Source organism: Puma concolor, chromosome C1 (genome assembly GCF_028749965.1).
Source record: "Puma concolor isolate L17-30 chromosome C1, mPumCon1.1.hap2, whole genome shotgun sequence".
Classification (NCBI taxonomy): domain Eukaryota; kingdom Metazoa; phylum Chordata; class Mammalia; order Carnivora; family Felidae; genus Puma; species Puma concolor.
The window spans coordinates 222,199,911-222,220,829 of record NC_141674.1 but is presented as its reverse complement, the minus strand read 5'-3'; the positions used below and the strand labels follow the sequence as shown (position 1 = coordinate 222,220,829).

The 20,919-nt window shown below is 61.3% G+C and overlaps 1 protein-coding gene across 14 annotated transcripts in view; it reads left to right on the top strand.

The window, feature by feature from the left end:
* Positions 1-20,919, top strand: part of ANKMY1 (ankyrin repeat and MYND domain containing 1) — a 49,824-nt gene that overhangs the window by 18,139 nt on the left and 10,766 nt on the right. For 6 of the 14 annotated variants that reach the window (XR_015255663.1, XM_086720121.1, XM_086720120.1 and 3 more), the window contains exons 5-17: positions 1,419-1,891; positions 3,616-3,832; positions 3,939-4,202; positions 6,824-7,287; positions 8,414-8,585; positions 8,862-8,894; positions 9,718-9,858; positions 10,247-10,387; positions 11,882-11,989; positions 13,411-13,542; positions 16,755-16,868; positions 17,250-17,415; positions 20,516-20,594. Coding sequence is in view for 12 of the 14 variants with exons in the window: in XM_086720121.1 (XP_086576247.1) it covers positions 1,419-1,891; positions 3,616-3,832; positions 3,939-4,202; positions 6,824-7,287; positions 8,414-8,585; positions 8,862-8,894; positions 9,718-9,858; positions 10,247-10,387; positions 11,882-11,989; positions 13,411-13,542; positions 16,755-16,868; positions 17,250-17,415; positions 20,516-20,594 (2,504 nt within the window). In the remaining 2 variants the exon portion in view is untranslated. The remainder of the gene's footprint in view (positions 1-1,418; positions 1,892-3,615; positions 3,833-3,938; positions 4,203-6,823; positions 7,288-8,413; positions 8,586-8,861; positions 8,895-9,717; positions 9,859-10,246; positions 10,388-11,881; positions 11,990-13,410; positions 13,543-16,754; positions 16,869-17,249; positions 17,416-20,515; positions 20,595-20,919) is intronic. The other 8 variants (XR_015255664.1, XM_086720125.1, XM_086720124.1 and 5 more) reach the window with 7 other exon arrangements.

Below are 20,919 nucleotides of genomic sequence, written 5' to 3'. Positions count from 1 at the left end.
AGCCTGTGGCGTGTAGCGTCCTGGAGACACATTCTCCTTTCTTTAACCGTCGACATTACTGCCATTATATTTTACTAGTAACGTAACCGTTAGCGTTATTAAGAGCTAGCTGCTAGACGTACTGTTGTGAACGTATGTGTGACTATAGCTTTGATCATGTTGGGATTGTTTCCTTACGATGTTAAGGAGATTATGTCCTTATGATAGCATCCTAGAAATGGAGCTCTTGGGTCAGCTCTTGGGGCATGAACACCTTTGGTCTCCGCACAGACCCCCAGCAGCTGCCTTTCCGACCGCCTGCCTCCCTGCACCCCCTTTCCTTGCCCCGTCCGCAGTCTTCCTTCTCGGCCCATCCATCCTGTGGCGTCCGCCGCCTCGGTGACGCTCCGGCGCTGCCAGGATGAATGCGCATCGCCTCCCCCCGGCCCCCGACCCTCGACCCTTTCACAGACCGCGGCGGCACCCGGTGCCCTGCTGCCACTCGGCAGATTCTCCCGGAAGTGCCTCTGCCGTCCCCACCCAGCTGCTTTGCACGATGAAGTCCTCCGTGGCGTGTCTTACTGTTCCTTTCATGTTCTTTCCTCTGCTCTAGACTGTGAACTTCTTGTGGGGGACTGTGTAGCTCAGAGATTTACACCCCAAGTAAGTCTGCAAGCCCGGGGCTCTGAGATAGAGGCCCGGTCCCAGGGTCCCAGGCGAGGGCGTGGCACCAGGGAGTGACACGGAGGTCCCCGCTGCGGCTCCCAGTGACCTCCAGATGCCCTTCAGAGCCAGCTCTCCTGGGAAGCCGGGCCCCTCTCCGAGCTTCCCGTCCCTTTTTGTGGGCCCAGCATTACCTTTCATCCAAGGCCCTCTTGGCCCTCCCCTCGCCACACATCCCCCACCCAGCACAGACCGCCCCACCCAGCGGAAGGGCCTCGAGAGGCCCAGAAATCACTGCACTCTGCTGGGTTCATGGGAAGCGGGGGGGTTAGCTCCCTTTCCCCCCTCCCTCCGCCTGTCTCCTCAGGTCACACCTGCCAGAGTCTCTCTGACCCAGGGCCCCGCATCTCCGCTGCCCCGGGTGGCTGGGCTGGGCCCACAATGTCACTGCTACAAGGGGTTCCCTGAAATGAGCCCACACGCGGTATCCCTGACACGCTTCCGCCTTGAGACTCCCGGTGATGTCCCCACCTTACCGGTAAGGCCACTGCTGACCACCCCGGGTCCGAAGCACCTTTCTCCCCCAATGCATTCCATATTTACACGTTTGCTCTGGAACACCACGCCGGGTGCATACTCGGCCTCCGTGAGTATTTGTTGACTGAATGAAGACGTTTCTCCTGGAATTTTGTTTTTCTTTGATTTTGAGAAAACGGTTGCAAAGCTTAGGGCCCTGCTGAACGACGTCTCTTGCCCTGGTGACTTTCGTTTCGCAGGGGCTGTACAAAGCGGACCAACGGTTTGGGCCAGGCGTGGAGACCTACCCGGACGGCAGGCAGGACGTCGGGCTGTGGGTCCGGGAGCACCTCATCAAGCTGTGCACGGAGGTTCCCCGCAGCTTCTCCATCCACAGCTACCCCGAGTACTCGGGCTTCCTCACTCACTCTCCTGCTAGACTCAGCCTCTCGGATGAGGAGAAGGTGGACCGGGACCAGCCGGAGGGACAGGACCCCTTTTGCTACGACTATAAGCGGTTTCTTCTGAACGATGACCTGACTCTGCCTCCAGAAATGCACATTTACTCGACCGACAACAGCCACCTGCCCATGACCTGCTCTTTCCGCAAAGAATTAGATGCCCAAATCTTCCTTAATGACATTCCTCCATTTGCTGAGGATGAAGAGCCCTGGTTTATAAAAAATGAGACCCCTCTGATGGTCAAAATCCAGAAGCAAACCTACAAATACAGGTAACTTGCCCCATCTTTCTTTCCCTCCCATGACGGGCCCGTGCTCGGGGCTGGGCTCCTGGGGGACCTCTGGCACCTGGCTGAGTGACTCGCAGGGTTATTTCTCGGGTTCACGTAAAGGTGGTTCTCCTGTTTGAGGCAGTGCAACGACGAAGGGGGAGGGAGAGCCGTGCGGGGCCGGTGAGCTGGGACACACGCCCTGGGTTGCGAGCACAGACCCCCAGCAGCTGCCTTTCCGACCGCCTGCCTCCCGGCACCCCCTGCACCAGGTGCAGGCGGGTGCTGTGGCATCGACGTCTGCACAGGGGCCCGGGATCCTGCTCACCTGCTCTCGGGAGAAGGAGTGGTCTGGAGGTTGCTGGGGAGCACGGAGTGAGGGCAGTCCCTAGAATAGTGTAGAGCCTTGGGAGGAGCTGTGGAATAGGGTCAGCCGGGTTGATGGAGCCGAGTTCAAATCCTGGCTCTGAGACCTTGCGTGTGTTTGCTCTGTGCAGGTCGGAGCCCGTGCTCCAGCCTCTGTGGGTCATGTCTGCACACGAGGTGCACACGAAGAGATGTATGAGAGCGGGGCTGAGCAGAGAGCCGAGGGTGGGAGAGCCGGGTAGGGGTGGGCTGGGGGCTGGCTGAGCCTCTGGCTTCTCGACGTCTGGGAAGGCGTGGAGCTGCTCCGTTGGTCTTCAAAGACCAACCCAGTCTCCAAACCCCCAACCCAGTCCTGCCCTGGAAAAGTAGGCAGCCACCTGATGAAAACTGATTTTTTTAAGTTAAAAATTTTAAGAATATTTTCATTTATTAAACTTTGTCCTCAGATATAACTAAAGTATTTTAGAATCCAGGTTTTGTAAGCATAAGTGGTTACTTATGCATTCATATACCCACCCATCCATTTACCACCCCTCCATCCACCCACCCACCTGCCCATCCACCCACCCACCCCTCCATCCGTCCATCCACCCACCCACCCCTCCATCTGTCCATCCACCCACCCACCCATCTATCCATCTACCCCCACCCATCCATCCATCCATCCATCCATCCATCCACCCACCCCTCCATCCACCCCTCCATCCCTCCATCCCTCCATCCCTCCACCCCTTCACCCCTCCACCCCTTCACCCCTCTACCCATCTACCCACCCCTCCATCTTCCCATCCACCCACCCACCCACCCATCCATCCATCCCTCCATCCCTCCACCCCTTCACCCCTCCACCCCTCCACCCATCCACCCATCCCTGTATCCACCCATCCATCCACTCACCTGCCCATCCACCCATCCAGCCATCTATACCTCTGTCCACTCATCCACCCATCCATCCATCCATCCATCCATCCATCCATCCATCCATCTCTCCACCCCTCCATCCCTCCATCTATCCACCCATCCACCCATCCATCATTCAGACATCAACTGAGCCAGTAATTGTTGATAAGTGTTGGGTACAGAAGCTGCCATAAATCTATAGGTTCTTGACCATGAAGGAGGTTATGTGTGCACAGGAGGCTGAAGTACGTGGTGGTGAATGGGCCATGGGACTTGCATACTCTCTACTCAAATAGCAGAGTGAGTGAGAAGTGGATGTGAGTGCTTGGTGCTGAGTGCCGGACCCATGTGTATCCCTGGCCTCCTTCCCGCCCAGGGTACCTCCCTTGAGAACCCCTTTCCCAGCACAAATGGAGAGACTGATGAACCAGGGATGCCCAGGGTCCCCGCTGTGTCTCCAGGAACAAGAAGGCCCACACCAGCTGGAACATGGGTGCCATCTTGGAGGGGGACCGGAGCGGCTTTGCACACCATGGGCCCAAGGAGCAGCTTTCCAAGGAGATGATCCTGCGGGCTGAGGAAGGGGACTACGATTGGGTCTACAGGATCCTCAGGGATGACCTCGCCAGTGCCGATGTGGCCGATGCCAAGGGCTACACTGTGCTCGCTGCGGCCACCGTGAGTCCCAGTGCCGGGTCGCCTCCCCTCAGTGGGGCCACCGTCCTCCAGCAGGGGCCTTGCCGGGATGCCTGCCGTCCTCGTGAGGCTGGCCTTCTCCCTCCAGGTTCACTGTCACACTGACATTGTCAGCCTTCTGCTGGACAGCGGGGCCGACGTGAACAAGTACACGGACGAGGGCCTCACGCCGCTCAGCATGTGCTTCCTCCTCTACTACCCGTCCACGTCCTTTAAGCCCAACATCGCTGAGAGGATGGCGCCCAAGTCCCACGTCAGCCCCGTGGGCCTGCGGCTCCCAGCACCGTGCCCCGTCTGCTATCCGCCTGTCCGTCTCTCCACCCAGCAGTGCGCCTCCCCCTGCCTCGCACAGGTCAGGTTCAGATGGGGTGAGCAGACACTGAGGCCTGCGGGCAGGGAGTCGGAGGGGGGGACGGGGCCGGCATGACATCTAGGGATGTGTGTCCCACGTGAGCCCCGTGCGCAGTGGTTGGGGCTCTGAGACCCCTCCTGCGGGCTTCAGGGAAGGAATCACAGGGTCGGGGAGTGAGGGAAGGAGTGAGGCCCGCCTTTGCCCATCGTGAACAATGTCGCCTGGAGCTTCCCCAGGCAGGCATCGGTGTGAGCTGCTCCCCGTGGTTTTGGGTATAGGCCCAGCAACAGGATTGCTGATCACACGGAGGTCCCGTGTCTCATTCACTGAGGAACCACTCTGTCGCCACGGTGGCATCTCTTGGCGCTTGGTTCCAGTGCGGACTGGGGGCCTCCCAGCCCGGGGCGGGCGATGCCCAGGGGCTGGCTCCCTACAGCACAGGGTACCCTGGTGTCTGTCTTCTGAGCACCGGCCTGAGGGGCAGTGCCTGCAGGGGGCACGCTTCCGCCCCTCAGGAAACCCTGGACCCTAACTGTCAGCCCCGCGAGGCCGCCCGGCCTTGACAGCTGCCAAGAAAGCCTTCGGAGGGGCTGGGGCCTTCTCTGAGCGTGGTCGGGGCCCCTGCCGGGTGGGTGAGGGGACGGCACTGGACAGTGTCCCCTTGGTGGGGTCCTTCCCTCACCTCATCACGGGCTCCTGAATCTCTTCCTTGGGGAAAGGCTCTTACTGCACCCCGGCCTGTGCCCGTGGTGCACAGCCTCCCTCAGCTGCCAGACGCTTCCTGAACCTCTGCCTCTCCAGGGCCCCGGCTCTCCCCGGCCTGTGGTTCTTGACGTGTGGCCGCACCAGGTCATCAGAGTCCAGGGTGGGTGGGGGCGCACCGGCCGGGGCCCCCGCGTGTGGTGAGCAGGTGCACGCGGGGAGCCCGCCGGAGGCCCTGCTGCCCTGGATGGTCCTGTGTGCGGGAGGCGGGGCGGGGGGGGGGGGGGTGGTCCCTGGGAGGAGGGAGGCGACATCCCTGCAGGAAGACTGCGGTGGAGGGTTTGTTTTCATAGCAGCGTTAACGCGTGCCTTGTGAGTGCCCTCTCCTTCCTGGTCAGAGGTTGTTACCTCAGAGTCACGACCAGCTTTCAGTTTCAACGTGATCATAGGAACGGGGACGGGGGGAGACTGTGTCGGTCCTTGTGTTGCCCCTCGGCCGGGAGCTTCTGGGGACAGGGGCTGACTTTGTCGCCACAGCCCCTCCAAGCCCAGAGCATCCTCCGGGGGGGACCCTGGCCGCAGGGGAAGCCTCAGTCATTATTGGTGAAGGCAGCGAGAGCCCCAGAAAGGGTTTTATTTGTACACTGAAAACACTGGTAAAAATCGCTCCTCTCCTCTTCTTTGGAACTTCTTATTCTGGAAAACATGGCACGCACACAGAATAAGCGAAGACGGTGGCATGTGTGGGAGCTTGCGTGGACCCGTCACCGAGACTAAGCAGCTGCCAGCACGCGGCTCGCGCACCGCGCCCACACCCCCGCCTCCCCCGCCAGCTGCGCTCATCTCAGCGTGGACTCCCCATCGGCCCGCTTCAGCCAGAGACGACGGCTGGAGACACACTCTTCTCTCTCCCTCTCAACACACCGCAGACACTAGCATCTCACCTGAAAACTTTGTTAAGTCCTGTGGGGTCCCACCCAGGCAATTTTCCCGGGCTCCCACGTAACCTTCCTTTTAGACTGGGGATAAATGAATCCAGACCCAAACAAGTTCACACACCGCACATGCTTGAGGAGAATTACTCTCTCCCAGCCCAGGGCAGGCTGCCCGCCCTTTCCCGAGTCCAAGGAACCGGGTGGCTTTCCCGTGCCGGGCCTCACCGGCCGCCTCCGGGTGGGCAGCACACTCCTCTGCCACCTGCACCCTGTGCGCGCCATCCCGGCAGAGGGCCCCGGCCCGCGGAGCCGCCTCTGTCTGCCATCTGGCCCTTTACAGATGTGGGTCGCAGGGGGTAGGGCCCCACTGCCAGGGATCCTGCCTCCCGGCTCTGGGACGGGGCCCAGGATCTGCATCCCTGGCCACGAGGATGCTGCTGGTCCCGGGACCACACCGGGGACGCAGAGGCTGTGCGTCGGGCTTGCGGGGCGGCCTCCGCGGGCAGGACCGTAGTGAGCCGCGCTGCTGGTCGTGAGTGTCGCGCGGATGCCTCTAGGAACCACAGTAAAAAGAGGTGGAACAGGTGGAATTAATTTTGACGCATTTTATTTCACTGGTGTCTCCACAATTTACCATTTCATTGGGTCATTAGTGTAAAGACGGGAGGGCAGTCTGCATTCTTTCTCTGGCCACGCACACACCGGTTTGGGATGGGCCTCACGCCGAAAGCTCGGTTGCCACGTGTGGCTGGGGGCTGCCATGTGGCTCAGGTTTCTGTGTGAGGCCCCTGAGATGCGTGCTTCCCTCTCTCGGTTTTTGCAGAGTGCTTTAGCATGGTCAGCTAGAGGCCTTGAAGGTCACTGCCAGCCTTTAGGGCTGGTTCATTGGTTAGATAGGATTGTCACTCTGATTTCTTTTCTTCTTTCTTCTAATTTTCTCTCTCTCTCTCTCTCTGTCCCTCTCTCTTTTGGTACTTTCCAAAGGAAGCTCCAAATATGCCAGTAAATCCCAACCTTGCCTTCTCATTCCCTGAAATGGCCATGGAGTCCATCTATTTCAAGGACCTGGCGCCCACCCCAGGCAGCCAGGAGCAGATGTCCGTTGTGTGGGGCAGTGAGGAGGACCGTCTCTCCCTGGGTGCCCGGCTGTCTCAGGAGTCCCCCGACCTGGGGAGCAGCCCTCGGAAGCAGGACTTGTCACCGTGGGACAGTTCCAGTGACCTGGAGAAGGGGCCGGATGGCACGGAGGGGAGTCTGGACAGGTGCGCGCTGGGCAGCCAGGAGACGGACTTCGAGTCCGCCGTCTGTGTGCGCAACTTCTCCTTCGGGCTGTCCCGGGACCTCCTGGAGAGGAGCGCCCAGGCCCACAGCATGCTGAAGCCCCCCTGCTTCAGTGCCACCGGCTTCGACAAGGGCACCATGAGGAAGATGGCACTGGCCGCGGTGGAGTAGGTCGCCGGGGTGTGGGCGGCGGGGCCGAGGGTCACTTCTACGGGTGGATCTCCCGCTCGGTGGGCCAGCATCACCTCCCTGGCCACCAGGAGGAGGTGTTTCCAGAGGTGTGTGTCCCACACCCCCCGAGCCTACAGGGGTGCCGTGGCGCCCGTCCTGCGCGCTGCCTCCAGGGTCTTAGCGTGGGCATTCTGTGCATGGCTCAGGGTTGGGGCCTGGGTGTGACCTTAGGGGAACGGTGGCAGTGAGAGGCTAGGAGATGTGCCCTGTGGCTTCCAAGGTGCAGGTGCTCATATACATGTGCCCCCCCCACACACACCTGAACACCCGCACACACTTACATGCACCTGCACACGCCCACGGACACGCACTCTCCCAACCCGCACCTGTACAGCCATGTACACTCATATATACCCGCACACATATGTGCCCAGTGTGTGTGTATACGTGTGTGCATGTGGATGCGTGTGGTAGCCATGTATGGGTGTGTGTGTGTGTGTGTGAGTGTGCTGTGTGCGTATATGTGCATACGTGTGTTCTCTGTGTGGCACGTGCCCGTGTGTACACACGTGTGTGTGTGGTGTGCACACGTGTGGTCGTGCGCGTCGTGTGTGACGTGCGTGTGTGTACGTGTGTGTGCTGTGTGTGTGGTACCTGTGTCCCTGTGCAGTGTGCGTGTTGTGTGTGGGCGTGCGTGCCTGCGTGTCTGGGTACAGTGTTGTGCCCTACGTGTGCTGGGCGCTCTGTGTCATCCGTTTACAGCCACCCCAGGAGGGAGGGCTGGTCCCCACCTCACGCCCCGTGTGGCGGATGACCTGAGCAAGGCCGAGTGAGCACGGGACACTGGGGTGGGACGGGGCTGCGTCTGGACTCCAGCCCAGCGGGGGCCGGCTCAGGTGTGGCGACGGCGGGAGCAGCCCTGGTCCAGGGCGGGGGCCAGTGGCCTCGGGGAGGCAGGGTCCTGGGTGGTTCCGGGAGAGGCCGTGGATGCTGGGGCTCAGGTGCCACACGTTCAGCGCCCTCCCGAGCCCCCTTTACCGGGGAGCGTCGGTCCCAACTGGGACCGGGGTGCTGTCCCGTGCCTGTCCCCAGCCTGTGACTGTGTCGCCCTGGTCCTTTCAGACGCAGAACCAGGTGGCTGACCATCGAGCTGCTGCTGCACCGAGGCGCGGACCCCAACCTGTGCCGCGTGCCCATGCAGGCCCTTTTTTTTGCCGTGAAGGCTGGGGACGTGGCCGGGGTGAGGCTGCTGCTGGAGAACGGGGCCAGGACCGACATCCAGCTCCCGGCTGAGGTAGGACCCGCAGGCTGGGGGTGGGGACCAGGGGGCAGGGCCGGGCTGGCGGGGGGCCCGTGAGGCGAGCGGTCAGAGGGTGCGGCGCGGCCAAGGCTGGCGGGTTCTTTTGGCTTCAGCCGCCTCCCGGTGTCCCTGTTCAGGGGCAGGTGGGTCTCGTGTGGCCAGCCCCTCGGCCGGACCGCGCACCCCTTCTTTTCTGAGCATCTGGGAACGTGAGTGCGGGACAGCGGCATGTCCGTGGGAGACCCAGGGAACCGTGTGATAAACTTTCAGGTTTACCGATTGGACTCTGCTTTGGGAACTAAGGTCGTAACCTCTCAACATGGCTCCGAAACGGTTCACTTATTCTTGCCTTCGTTCACTCCCAGTCAAGCACCTGTTACTTACACAGTCCTCCTTCGGGGGCATTGGGCTTTAGTAAACTGTAGGGGTAGATGGTAGGGGGAGGAGGAGGAGGGTGCCTGTGCCAGGAGAGCGCCTGTGCGCCGTGGACTGATGTCCTCCCGACTCTTCTCCAAGGGCGCCTCCTGTTTCCCCGAGACCCTGCTTTGCGGGTTCCGGTTGCGGGACACGGACGGCCCTGTGCCTCCGCCCCCTCGCGCTGCGTGCTCCTGGCCGGGCTCTCTCCCCCAGTCGGCTGTGCTCCCTCCAGGCTGGCCCGGGGTGTGCGCCTCTGTGTGGCCACCCCGACCAAGCACGGCCCAGCAGCCCGTGGCTCTCCCAGGGGTGGCTGGAGGGTTGCTGTGGGCGGAGAAGGACAGGCCTGGGTGGGGACCGGAGTCAGGAGCCGCATGACCATCCACCGGTGGCATCCATCCCGTGGAGGCCCGGCAGGAAGGGCGGGGCTTTCTCGCGGGAAGGGCGGGACAGCCAGGCTGTAGTGAGGCTGGCCCACCGGGGCCCCTCTGCGTCTGCAGGACTGGTAGATGGAATTGGAGGGTGCCTGTCCGTGGTCCCGTGCGGGCGGGCCTCGATGTCCTGAACGTCACGATGAGGCCCGGATGGTGCCCTGGGGTCTCCGAGAGGTGTGGCGCGGGCGGCCGTGCTCCTACCCTGGACGGGGCTCTCAGCCTGGGGGTTTTGCTCACCTGGGAGCCCGGCCTCACCCCTGCCCGTGTGGCCTCTGCAGCTGGGGGCCCTGACCCCCCTGCACATCGCAGCCGCCCTTCCCGGGGAGGAGGGCGTCAGGATAACGGAGCTGCTCCTGCACACTGTCACCGACGTGGACGCCAGGGTGGCCGACGAGGATGACGTGTACAAGCGGAGCAAGGTGCCCTGTCCTGCCGCGGGGAGCGGGGGGTGCCGCGGGCCCCAGGAGGTGCCCCTGCACACGGTGGTACCTTTATTGCCTTTGCTCTGAACGGGGTCGGCTACTGCTCCGTGTGCCCCAAAGCCAGCGGGGCCCGCCCCAGCGTGTGCGCCCCGCCGACCCTCTCCGGGGCGCGTGGGGGATGCACTGTCGCGCTCAAGAGGGTTTCGCGGGACGGTGCTGGGCCTTGCGGTCTGGGGAGGGATGCTCTTGCTGGCCTGTGGGAACCCGTCTACGTGTGAGTCTGCACCCGCCGGGTCTCCGGCCCAGCCTGGCCGGGCGGGAGCTGAGTGTCCGGGCCCTGGGGGGCGAGGCTCGGGGCCAGCGCTGGTCCCCCCTGTCTGCACAGCTGGACCTGTTGCCTTCAAGCCTGAAGCTCAACAATGAAGCGGGCCCGGCCGGCATCTACCACAGCAGGCCTACGTGTGTGCCGGATGAGGGGGGCAGGACGGCCCTGCACGTGGCCTGTGAGCGTGAGGACAGCTACAAGGTGAGCCGGGCCTTTCCGGGGCCGGGCGGCGTGCGTGTGTGGTGTGTGTGCGCACGCGCATCTGAACGTGCGCATGCACGAGTGCGTGGACGTGGGCGTGTGCACGTGCGTTCCGTGTGCGAGCTCGTCCTTGTAGGCCGGTCTGCTTGTGTCTCCGTGTGCACGTGTGAGCAGGCTCTGCCTGTGGTGCTTCGGGGACGCCGGCCCGTGTGTCTGTATGTGGTGGGGGCGGGGCAGGGCAGCGAGCCCACGGCCCCTGTCGGTCACCGTCTCTGACTCGGGACCCCAAGGCTGGGCCTGTCCTGCGGAGCCCTGGGCTTTGACCCTCCGGTGCGGGAGCCTCTCAGAGGAGGCCGAGAGGTGGGCCTGGGTGGGGGGAGCCGGGAACCAAACTTCACTCTGTGCTGTAGTGGCCAGTGCAGCCCGGGCCGCTAGGCCTCGGAGCTCGTAGTAAACTGAGCCTCCGTTTACGCAGCCACAAGGTGAAAATCACAGCCGGCTTCTCGGGTCTGTGGCACGGGTGGTTTGCCCCCGCGCAGCGTGGTGATGAGTCATGCTGCCTGTTGCAAGGGAGTGAGGGCCTGCGTGAGGGTGGGCGGGGGGCGAGGGAGCGGAGGTGGGAGGCACCCAGACCCCCCCTGCTTCGTGGCGTCCCTGGTCCGTGCTCCTCGGGCTCCGGCCACTGGGCTGAGCAGAGACGGCTCGGCCCCGGGAGGGCAGGCTGACCCGGGCCCGGGCCGCGCGTGCCAGGCCTGGGCTGTGAGTACAGAGCTTCCCACCCCACACGCCTGCATCTTTGCACTGGTTACAGATTTGGAAGCGTTACGGGGAAACAAAGCCGGGAGACAGTAGAGGCACCGTCACCATTAGGTCCAGGGTCATTGGGTCGTCGGTAGGCCAAGGGCAGATGGCAGCTTCGCGCCCCTGTTGAGAGATGGGGGCTGCCGCCGTCCAGCCGTGCAGTGTTCTGGGGGGAGGAGGGGAGGGAGAGCCCCTCAGCAGGTTTGGGCTGGCACCTACTTGGCCTGGCCAGGGCGGGAGGGGGAAGGGGCCGGTGCACGGGGTCCACACACCTGCAGGGGGAGTTGGGCCCTCAAAGAGCGCTCACTCGGGAGTTGAAGCTGCAAGGGCCACTCCTCTCAAGCGCTGCCCTGCGCGGTCCCTGAGCCCTGGAGCCGGGCCAGCCCTGCTGGGTCGTGCGGTCCCGACTCTCCCCTTCCTCTGAAAACAAGCTTCAGGGCAATTTGCGCGCCCGCGTGCCCTTCCCGTTTTGCATCAGAAACAATGTGTGTTTGGAAAGCCCCTTCCCAGTTCGAGGATCCACCCCCGTCCGTTCATCCGTCCCAGATTTGGAAGAGGCAAGGTGCTGGTGTGGAGGAGATAGCAACCAAGCGGCAGACCTGATTTTGTGGTGTTTGAGTTCGCGCTCAATGTCCGGTGCTCCTGGGAGTCCGGGCACCTCTGACCTGCCGTCCTGCCTTTCTCCTCACCCAGTGTGCCAGGGACATAGTCCGGCTCCTCCTCTCCCACAGAGCGAACCCCAACGTGCTGTGGAGCGGCCATTCCCCGCTCTCCTTGTCCATCGCCAGTGGCAACGACCTGGTGAGCATGTTCCAAACCCGCTGGCGGTTCACCTGCGACGTTTGTGCCGCTCAGGGGCCCCCGCCCTGGTCAGTGTTTGGGATTTGCTGTTGTCGTGGTGGCTTGGAGACGGCACGGGGTAAGGGGCGTGGGGGATCCCCTCTCCAGTGGATGGAGCTCCTCAGAGAAGGGTATAGGAAGGAAGGTGAGCAGTGAGGATGGGGGTTCACCTGGTGGCCGCTCCCTCAGGGTGGGTGGACCCAGTGTCCCAGGCATTGACTCCTCAGTGCACCGGGAAGGGCACCTTGGCCAATGCCCATCTCCTGCTGCTGCCGAGAATGTGTCTGTCCGCCATTAATCCATCCACCTGTCCGTCCGTCCATTCACCTACCCCCACCCATCTGCTACACATCTCTCCATCTACTCACCCTCACCCACTCGTCCATCTGCCAACCATCCATCATCCATCCTGCCTCCCTCCCTCCCTTCCTTTCCTTCCTTCCCTCCCTTCCTTTGATCTATAATCCATCCATCCGTTCATCCTTTCGCTTCACTGTTATTTTTGAGCAGCCACTGTGTGCCGGGCGGGCACCATTCTAGGCATTAGGTGTCAAATATGACAAGGTCTTTGCTCTCAAGGATCCTGTATTCTAGTTGCAGGAGACAGACCACAATCCGGTGTGTCACAGCATTTCAGGCAGTGATGAACGCTACGAAGACAGTAACAGCTGGATAAGGGATAGAGAATGATGAAGGGTTTCCCTGGGGAGGTGACCTGTCAGCAGAGGCCTGGAGGAGACAAAGGCGTTGTTGATGAGGGCTGGTGCACCTGCTCTGTGCCTGGGTGGGTAGGTGGGGCGCGGAAGCGTAGAGAGCTGCCCTCTGGGGCAAGGAAGCTCTTGAGAGAGCCCCACGGTGTGTGTCACGTCCAGCCAAGCCGCTCTCGCTCCTGGCTTCCTGGTGGCACTCGGGCCAGTGGCTGGGGACCCGGCAGGGAGCGAGTGAGATGTGCCCCACTCTGCGTCTGGTCAGGTGAGTGCAGTGGCTCAGGTGCCCGGAGGGCAAAGGCACACGGGTTTCAGGGACGAGGGCTTCCGGGAGGTGCACCAGGCGCCACACTGGCCCCTGGGCCAGAGAGCAGGACACGAGCCAGGAGCACTTTGGAGCAAGCGGACAGCGTGCAGAGAAAGTGCCAGGCCTGGGCTGCCCCGGCGTGTGTTGCAGCCCTCCCTGGGGGCCCCCCGCGTGCCCTCTCCATGCCCCAGCGTTGCGCTCTGAGCCGGGCAGCAGTGAGAGGCACAGCAAGTGCCCAGGTGGCGGCCCCCGTGAGGCCCAGGTGTGGCCGTCTCTGTGCTCAGAACTGTGGGATCCTTACTCCGGGGACGATCTCCACATGTGAGGGAGGGGACCTGGCGGGGGCTCACGAGCCTGTCTGTGTCCAGATCGTGAAGGAGCTTCTGTCCCATGGAGCTGACCCCAACCTGCTGCTGACCAGAGGCTTGGGCAACGCCTTGTGTGTCGCCTGTGACCTCACCTATGAGCACCAGAGGAGCATGGACAGCAAGCTGGCCCTGGTGAGGAGTGAGGGGCGAGGTGTGATGGTGTAGGGGTGGCCGTGGAGGGCGGCGGGCCCTAGGGTGTAGGGTCGGGGGGCCGTGTCAGAACCCTCGTTCTAGCCTTCATTCCTCTGTGATGTTCAGATCCTTGAGAAACAGTACAGAGTTCTTGCCTTTTGTGTTCTCTCGGCCTAAAAAATGTGAAGTACAAACCCACTCAGCAGGCCAGACAGAAGTCCTCTGGCTTAACTCAAGAAAGTCGCAGGCCATCACTCTGGCTGGGCTGCGGATCGTAGACCTTCCATGCGGAGCGGGCACCGGCCGGGGGTCCTGGTCAGGGACCTGCCGGAAAGGCATCTGGGGGGCCGTGTCCGGTCCACAGACGCGGCTCGTTGGTGTCGGCCCTGTTCTTCTAGGTGGGCTCAGTGTGCCCAGGAGGCGCTCTGTGCTCTGTAGGTCCCGGACGGCCCGCTGTTCCCTCCGAGTCCCTTCCTGCCTTGCCAGCTGGTTCTGCCGGCGACGAGGCATGTCCCCTGCTGCCTCCCCCTCCCCTCCCCGGGCCTTCCACGGCCCTTCCCAGAGAAGTCCCTCCCCACCGCCGCGCGGCGCGGCTCTCGGTGGGCTCCTCCCTGCCCTGGCTCCACCGAGGGTCGCAGCGTGGTTCCCTGCGAGCTGTGAGCGCCAGAGCGGGAAGCCGGAGGCGGAACGAGACCCTGACTTTCTGGAGGCCGTCGCACTTGACAGAGGCATAACTCTATGTAGAGAGAACCAAGACTCCTTTCCTTTCTTCTCGAACGTTTTCATTTAAATTCTAGTTAACGTACAGCGTGAGATTGGCTTCGGGAGGGGAACTCGGTGATTTGTCCCTCGCGTACGACGCCCAGGGCTCATTCCAACAGGTGCCCTCCTCAACGCCCCTCCCCCATCTGGCCCCGCCCCCACCCCACGTTCTCTATCCTTGAGAGTCTCTGGTGGTTTCTCTCCCTCTCTCCCCCCTTCCCATATGCTCCGCCGTTCTGTTTAAATTCCACAGATCAGTGAAATCATATGTTTATTTTTCTCTGACTTATTTCATTTAGCGTAACACCCTCCAGTTCCGTCTCCGTTGTTGCAAAAGGCGAGATTTCCTTCTTCTTGATGGCCGAGTAATATTCCGTTGCATACGACACCGCCCTCTTTATCCGTTCATTTAGCCGAAGGACACTTGCGCTCTTTCCCTGGCTTGGCTCTCGTTGATAGGGCCGCTGTACACACTGGGGTGCACGTACCCCTTTGAATCAGTATTTTTGTATCCTTTGGGTAAATACCTAGTAGTGCAATTGCTGGGTAGTTTCTTGAGGACCCTCCTCACCGTTCTCCAGAGCGGCTGCACCAGTTTGCATTCCCACCAACAGTACAAGAGGTTCCCCTCTCTCCGCATCCTTACCAACACCCGTTGTTTCTTGGGTTGTTACTTTTAGCCACTCTGACCGGTGTTTGGATTTGTATTTCCCCGACGATGAGTGATGCGGGGTATCTTGTGTCGGCCCTCTGTCTTCTTTGGAAAAGTAAGACTCCTTTTCTTGAGATCCTATTTCCAGATCCCATTTTGAAGACCCTGTTTTGTCCCGAGATTGTCCTCTGAGCACCTGGAAATGCCTGCAGATGTGCTTCTGGGGCCTCTCCGTGCTGCGTCCCGGATTCGGGGCTGGGTATTTCCGCTTGGCCCCAACTGTGCTATCTGCTTCCGTGATTGTTTGGCGGGTGGAAGGACTCTCTTTCTTCACCCTTGAATTGTCTCCTCTTTGACCTCGGAGCCTTCCCCTGGTCCCCTCAGCCTCTGATGTCTGCCTTGCTCTCTGGTGCCTCAAGGGGACCCAACACCCCTGTGGGTTCTTGCCCCTGGCCCCAAATCAGCCAACTCAGTCGGTTTTTCAATGACTTAATTACTTAAAATGTATTCACTTAATACTGCCATTGGCAGGCCTTCCTTCCCCTCTGGGTCAGTCCACGTTGCGACTGCATCCTTCACCTTCTCCTGCCCTGACCCGAGCCTGCAGCCGGCTTTAGAAACCACTGCATTTCCTCCTCCTCGACCCCTGAGCAAGTCCTTTAAGCCAGCTTCTTGCCCTTGCGACCGCAAGGTGTGTCTGTGAGGTGTGAAAAGCCCAGGTACAGCAGGGACGACGCAGAGGGCTGGCTTCCTCTCTGTGCTTCACCAGTGAAAGGCACCCCCCCCCCCCCGGTCCCAGTGTCCGCAGCTAAATGCATGCGTCAGTGGGGGAACGTGGGGCTGTCAGGGCTCTGGAACGAGAGAGTCCTTTGGTGCCTCTGGTTCTGGCTGCAAACGCGGTCAGCACATTTGAGGACAGGCTTGGGACCTCCCACCCGCTGGCACTGTGCTCTGCTGGCTGTTTGGGGACCGCTGCGCATCTCCGACCGGCGGCCCCACTCGGCTAGGAAGCGGACCATACGCAGTACGGGCGGTGTCGGCCGATGACGGCCCGGTTCGCATCGGGTCATACTGGGCTGCCCTGGGCCCAGTGGTTTTGCGGTTTTGTTAAGATGCCGCGCCGAAACTGTAACGCCACGAGACCTCTTCACGGAACTCGCCCCCTCCCTCCTCGGCGTGAGCGGGGGCACCTCTGTTGGGTGCCATTCGCTATGAATGGAACGTGGTAAGTCTCCAGCCTGAGACCTTGCTGTGGTGGGCGCCAGAGGTCCCTCACGCACGCCTACGAACCGACGCACTGCGTTTGCACGGGTGCGCCCACGCGCCCACAGTCACTGCGTGCCCGGGCCGCGTCGGGATGGGGTGGTGAGCGGGACCGGCCTGGCGTTCGCTCTCCCGTCGCTTCCAGTCTGGGGACCGGGACAGTAACAGACTCAAGTTACAGACCTGCGGCGGCTCCACGTGGGGTGTCCGGGGGGCTCCCCGAGGGGTGGCCCAGCCTGTGCTCCGCGCTGACTTCCCAGCCATGAGGTCGGCAGGTGTCTCCGGTCCGTCTGCTGACTCTCCACACGCCCGGGAGGGTGGCCCCTGGATAATGTGAGCGACAGTCCTCCTTGCTGGTGGCACCTGCTCTCCTGCTTGGGGCCCTGTCCTCGGGGCCACCCTCCCGCCGTCCAGTGAGTGAGCCTCGGAAGCCTCAGGTGACCTGGGTCACAGCACCGGGCACCCTGGTTCCGAATCCTGCTTTCTGCTGGCTGGGGCATCCATGCCCACGTGACACAGGCTCTGTTCTCCACAGATTGACCGGCTCATTGATCACGGGGCTGACATCCTGAACCCTGTGACGCTCACACAGGGGGACAAGGTGGCTGTGGGCACGGCTGTCGATTACGGGTACTTCAGATTCTACCAGGTACGGCTTTACACGCCTGTTGGCGATAGGGGTAGAGGACCTGGGGCCGTCGAAGGCTCTCGGGCAAGGCTGGGCCACAGGCCCCTCACGCCTGACGGAAGCCCCCCCCGGCCTTCCGGAAGGGAAGACGTGGGCTCCCCCAGTGCATCCTGCTGGCGTGGCTGCTGGTGTGGCTGCCTGCGCGCCAGCGTTCTGAGCGCTGTTCCGCTTTGCCCCCACCGTTAGGACATGTGCTCTCCGCCAGTGTCCCCCCCCCCCCCCCCGTGGTGGCCGGCCAGGGCGGGGGCTGGGGCCCTGTGGGGTGTCCCCTCCTGTGGTGGCCGGCCAGGGCGGGGGCTGGGGCCCTGCGGTCCCTGGCGGTAACCTGGCGCTGGGCCGCAGGACCGGAAGATCGCCCACTCTCCTTTCTATGCGCTGACGCCGGTGGACCGGGAGGTCCTCCTGGCCCGGAAGCAGATCCTGGAACACATGGGCTTCCAGCTGCGCCGCGCTGTCTTCGCCAAGGAGAGCCAGTGGGACCCGAAGGTGCTGTACCTGAGCAAAAGAGGTGGGTGTCGGCGGGCACGGCCGTGCGGGCGCAGAACCATCAGCTGAGAGCCGAGCCTGCTTCCCCGGAGCGTGGGGAGCAGTGCGGGGCCGGCCCCTCAGCTCACCGGCCGGCCAGCCACGTCTCCTCTGCGTGACGGAGCGTCCCCAGAAAGGATAGAGTCACATACCCGGGATGGTGGCCTTTGTACCCGTGTCACCGAGGGCTTGGGGTCGTGACCCGCCAGGAGCAGCACAGGTCGCTGCTCTGGCTGCAGTCCGGTAGGAGATGCTCCCCTCTGGATGGCAGCTGCTGCTGGCCATATGCTGCCCTGGCCACCAGGCCTCTGTGCCCCAGCACGGCCTGTCCTCTGTGCCCCAGAAAGGCCTGACCTCTGTGCCCCAGAAAGGCCTGTCCTCTGTGCCCCAGCACGGCCTGACCTCTCTGCCCCAGCATGGCCTGACCTCTGTGCCCCAGCACAGCCTGACCTCTGTGCCCCAGAAAGGCCTGACCTCTGTGGCCCAACACAGATTGACTTCTGTGTCCCAGTCACCCAACCTCTGTACCCAGGCTGCCTGACCCCTGCAGCCCGAGATTTAAAAAACAGTTTCATTTACGACATCAGTAAGAATAAAATACTTATTAATACACTTAACAAAAGCAGTGCGAAACTTATACTCTGAACACTACATTACTGAAATTAAAGGAGGCCTCGATAAATGGAAAGACGTCTCCGTATCAGAATCCCATTGTCTACTTTGTACAAACCGAGAAGCTAATTTAAAAACTCACATGGAATTACAAAGGTCCCAGAGTAGCTATAGCAATCTCGAAAGAAAAGAACAAAGTTGAAGGACTCGCTTCCTAAATTCAAAATGACAAACTTACTGCAAAACAACAATACAAACAGTGTGGCGGCACAAAGGCACACACGGAACAATGGATGGGATACAGGTCCCGGAAGGAAGCCCACATGTATGTCCGTTAATTTTCAGCAAGGGTGCCAAGGCTTTTTAGTGAGGGTAAGAACACACTTTTTAATAAATAGTACTGGGACAGCTGGTTATCCCGACACAAGAGAATGAAGTTTGACCCTACCTCACACCATATACCAAATTTAATTCAATTTGCATCGAAGACCTAAATGTGAGAGCTTAGACTGCAAGTCTCATGAAAGAAAACATAGGGACAGGGGCACCTGGGTGGCTCAGGCGGTGAAGCGTCTGACTTCGGCTCAGGTCACGATCTCATGGTTCATGAGTTTGAACCCCGTGTCGGGCTCTGTGCTGACAGCTCAGAGCCTGGAGCCTGCTTCGGATCCTGTGTCTCCCCACTCTCTGTCCTCCCCCACTTGTCCTCTGTCTCTCTCTCAAAAGTAAATATTAAAAAAATTTTTTAAAAATGGACAAAGAGTATGAATAGAAATTTCTCCAAAGAAAGATACACAAATGGGCATGAAGCACATGAAAAGATGCTCAACATCATTAGTCATTGGTGACGGACAAATCAAACTGCACGGAGAGAATCCCTTCGCACCCACCGGGAGGACTGTAATCAAAAAGCAATGCGTGTTGGCGAGGATGTGGAGGAAGCCGTCGTTCGGGGCTGGTGGGAACGTACCACGGTGTAGCATCTTGGGAGAGCAGTCCAGCTTCCCTCGAATGTTAGTCGTGGAGTTGCCGTATGACCCAGCGATTCCACTCCCAGGAAGAAAGGCGAGAGAAAGGAGAATATAAGTCCACCCAAAACTTGTGCTCCACTTTCTACAGCAGCAGCATTTACACAAGTCAGAGGATGGGAAGAACCCCAATATCCGTCAACTGATGGATGGATGAGCAAATCGTGGCACATCCACATGATGGAATGTGACTCACCCGGAAAAAGGAGTGAAGTGCTGCTACGTGCTGCAACGTGTATGCGCCTCAAAAACGTTATTTTAAGCAGAAGAATCTGGTCCCCAGAGACCACACACACACACACACACACACACACACACACACACTCACACTCTGAGCTCATTCACGTGAAACGTCCAAACTGGGCAGATGAGCAGAGACGGAGTGGATCGGCGGCTGCCTGGGACTGGACGGCCGGAGAATCACAGCGTGGTGGTTATCGGGCAGGGTTCCAGTTTGGAGTGATGAGCACGTTGGACAGTTGGTCACGGCGATGGCTGCGCACCTGTGGATGTGCTAAGGGCCATTAAACCGTGCACTTGAACGCGTGAATTGGATGGAACGTGGAGGGCATGTCACCGAAGCCGTTAAAGAGCCCCAGCACTCTAACAAAGAGATGCTCTCTTTTCTCTGCCCGTGTCCTTTGACACGAGTGGCCGTGATGCTGCGGCACCACGAGATCCCGCATCCAGCTCGGTTTTGCCATCACCTCTCCTGGTGCCACGTGGTGTTCACCACAGTGGCTTTGACTCTGTGTGCACGGTCACGGAGCTGGCTCCCCGGGCCCACGCTCTAGCCCCTGTAGCGGCTGGGGTGCAGCCCTGGCTGCCGGTGGGCACGGGAGGGACAGGGGAGGAAGGGGGGCCCCCACCTTCTCTGTTCTCGTGGCCGGCAGGTGTCTGTGGGGTTCCTGCCTAATTAGAGGTCAGGCGGCCTTCCTGGGGAGGATGACGTGCCGTGTAAGGAGAGGAAGGCGGAGAGGTGCAGCGGACCCCCGGTAGTAACTAGGGGGGCTCACCGGCCTCTGGCCCCCCGGCTCAGGTGTGTCCCGTTGCCAGCTGCCAGACGGCAGAGCCAGGAGTGTCCGCTCCAGAGAGTATCGTGAGCTGGCCAAGGGCAAAGAAGCCTGGTGGCAGAGGGGCAGGGTGGCCAGGAGGCTGCAGGTGCGAGGCCAAGGATGCAGGAGCAGAGGGGGGCCGAGGGGTGAAGCCCCCCTCCCCAGAGGTCGTGGACTCCTCAACGGCCCCAGGCTCCGCCCTGTCTCCTCAGACTTGCCTTGGGCTGTGAAAGGCTCCGGGTCCCCCACCCAGTTCCCTGCAGGGCTGGGCGTGGTCTCCCGGCAGGAGGGTGGTTGAGGTGGGCAGCTCAGAGCTCCTTACACCCGAGGGCACCACGGCGCGACTAGGCGGGCCCGCGGGGACTGACACGGTTCTCTGTCCGTGCAGCGGAGCTGACCCCCTACCGCAGGCTGAAGCAGAAAAGCACCGGCCTGTCCAGGGAGCTCCCCTCGGAGGAGCAGGAGCCGTAAGTGGCTGAGGGTGGCCGTGGGCCGGACGGTGTGACCGGCCTGACCCCCTGCCCAGGACCGCGTTGCTCCGTCTGAGCCCTGAGCAACACGGGCCGTGGCTGGGGTCACGGGTGCCCTCTTGGAGCGGCCCGGTGGGGTCTGAGCCTGGGCTCCGCTTCTCAGAGACATCTCTGCTGGTGCTGCCCTGCGCCCCTGCGTCCCTCCCAGCCCCTCCCCCACCCGCTCCTCCTCGAGGTCATGGCTCTGCAACCACCCGGCCTTTCCAGAACAATCTCTTTATAGACGTACCCCTGTGGGCGTCCTGGAAGGTGCCTGCCCAGT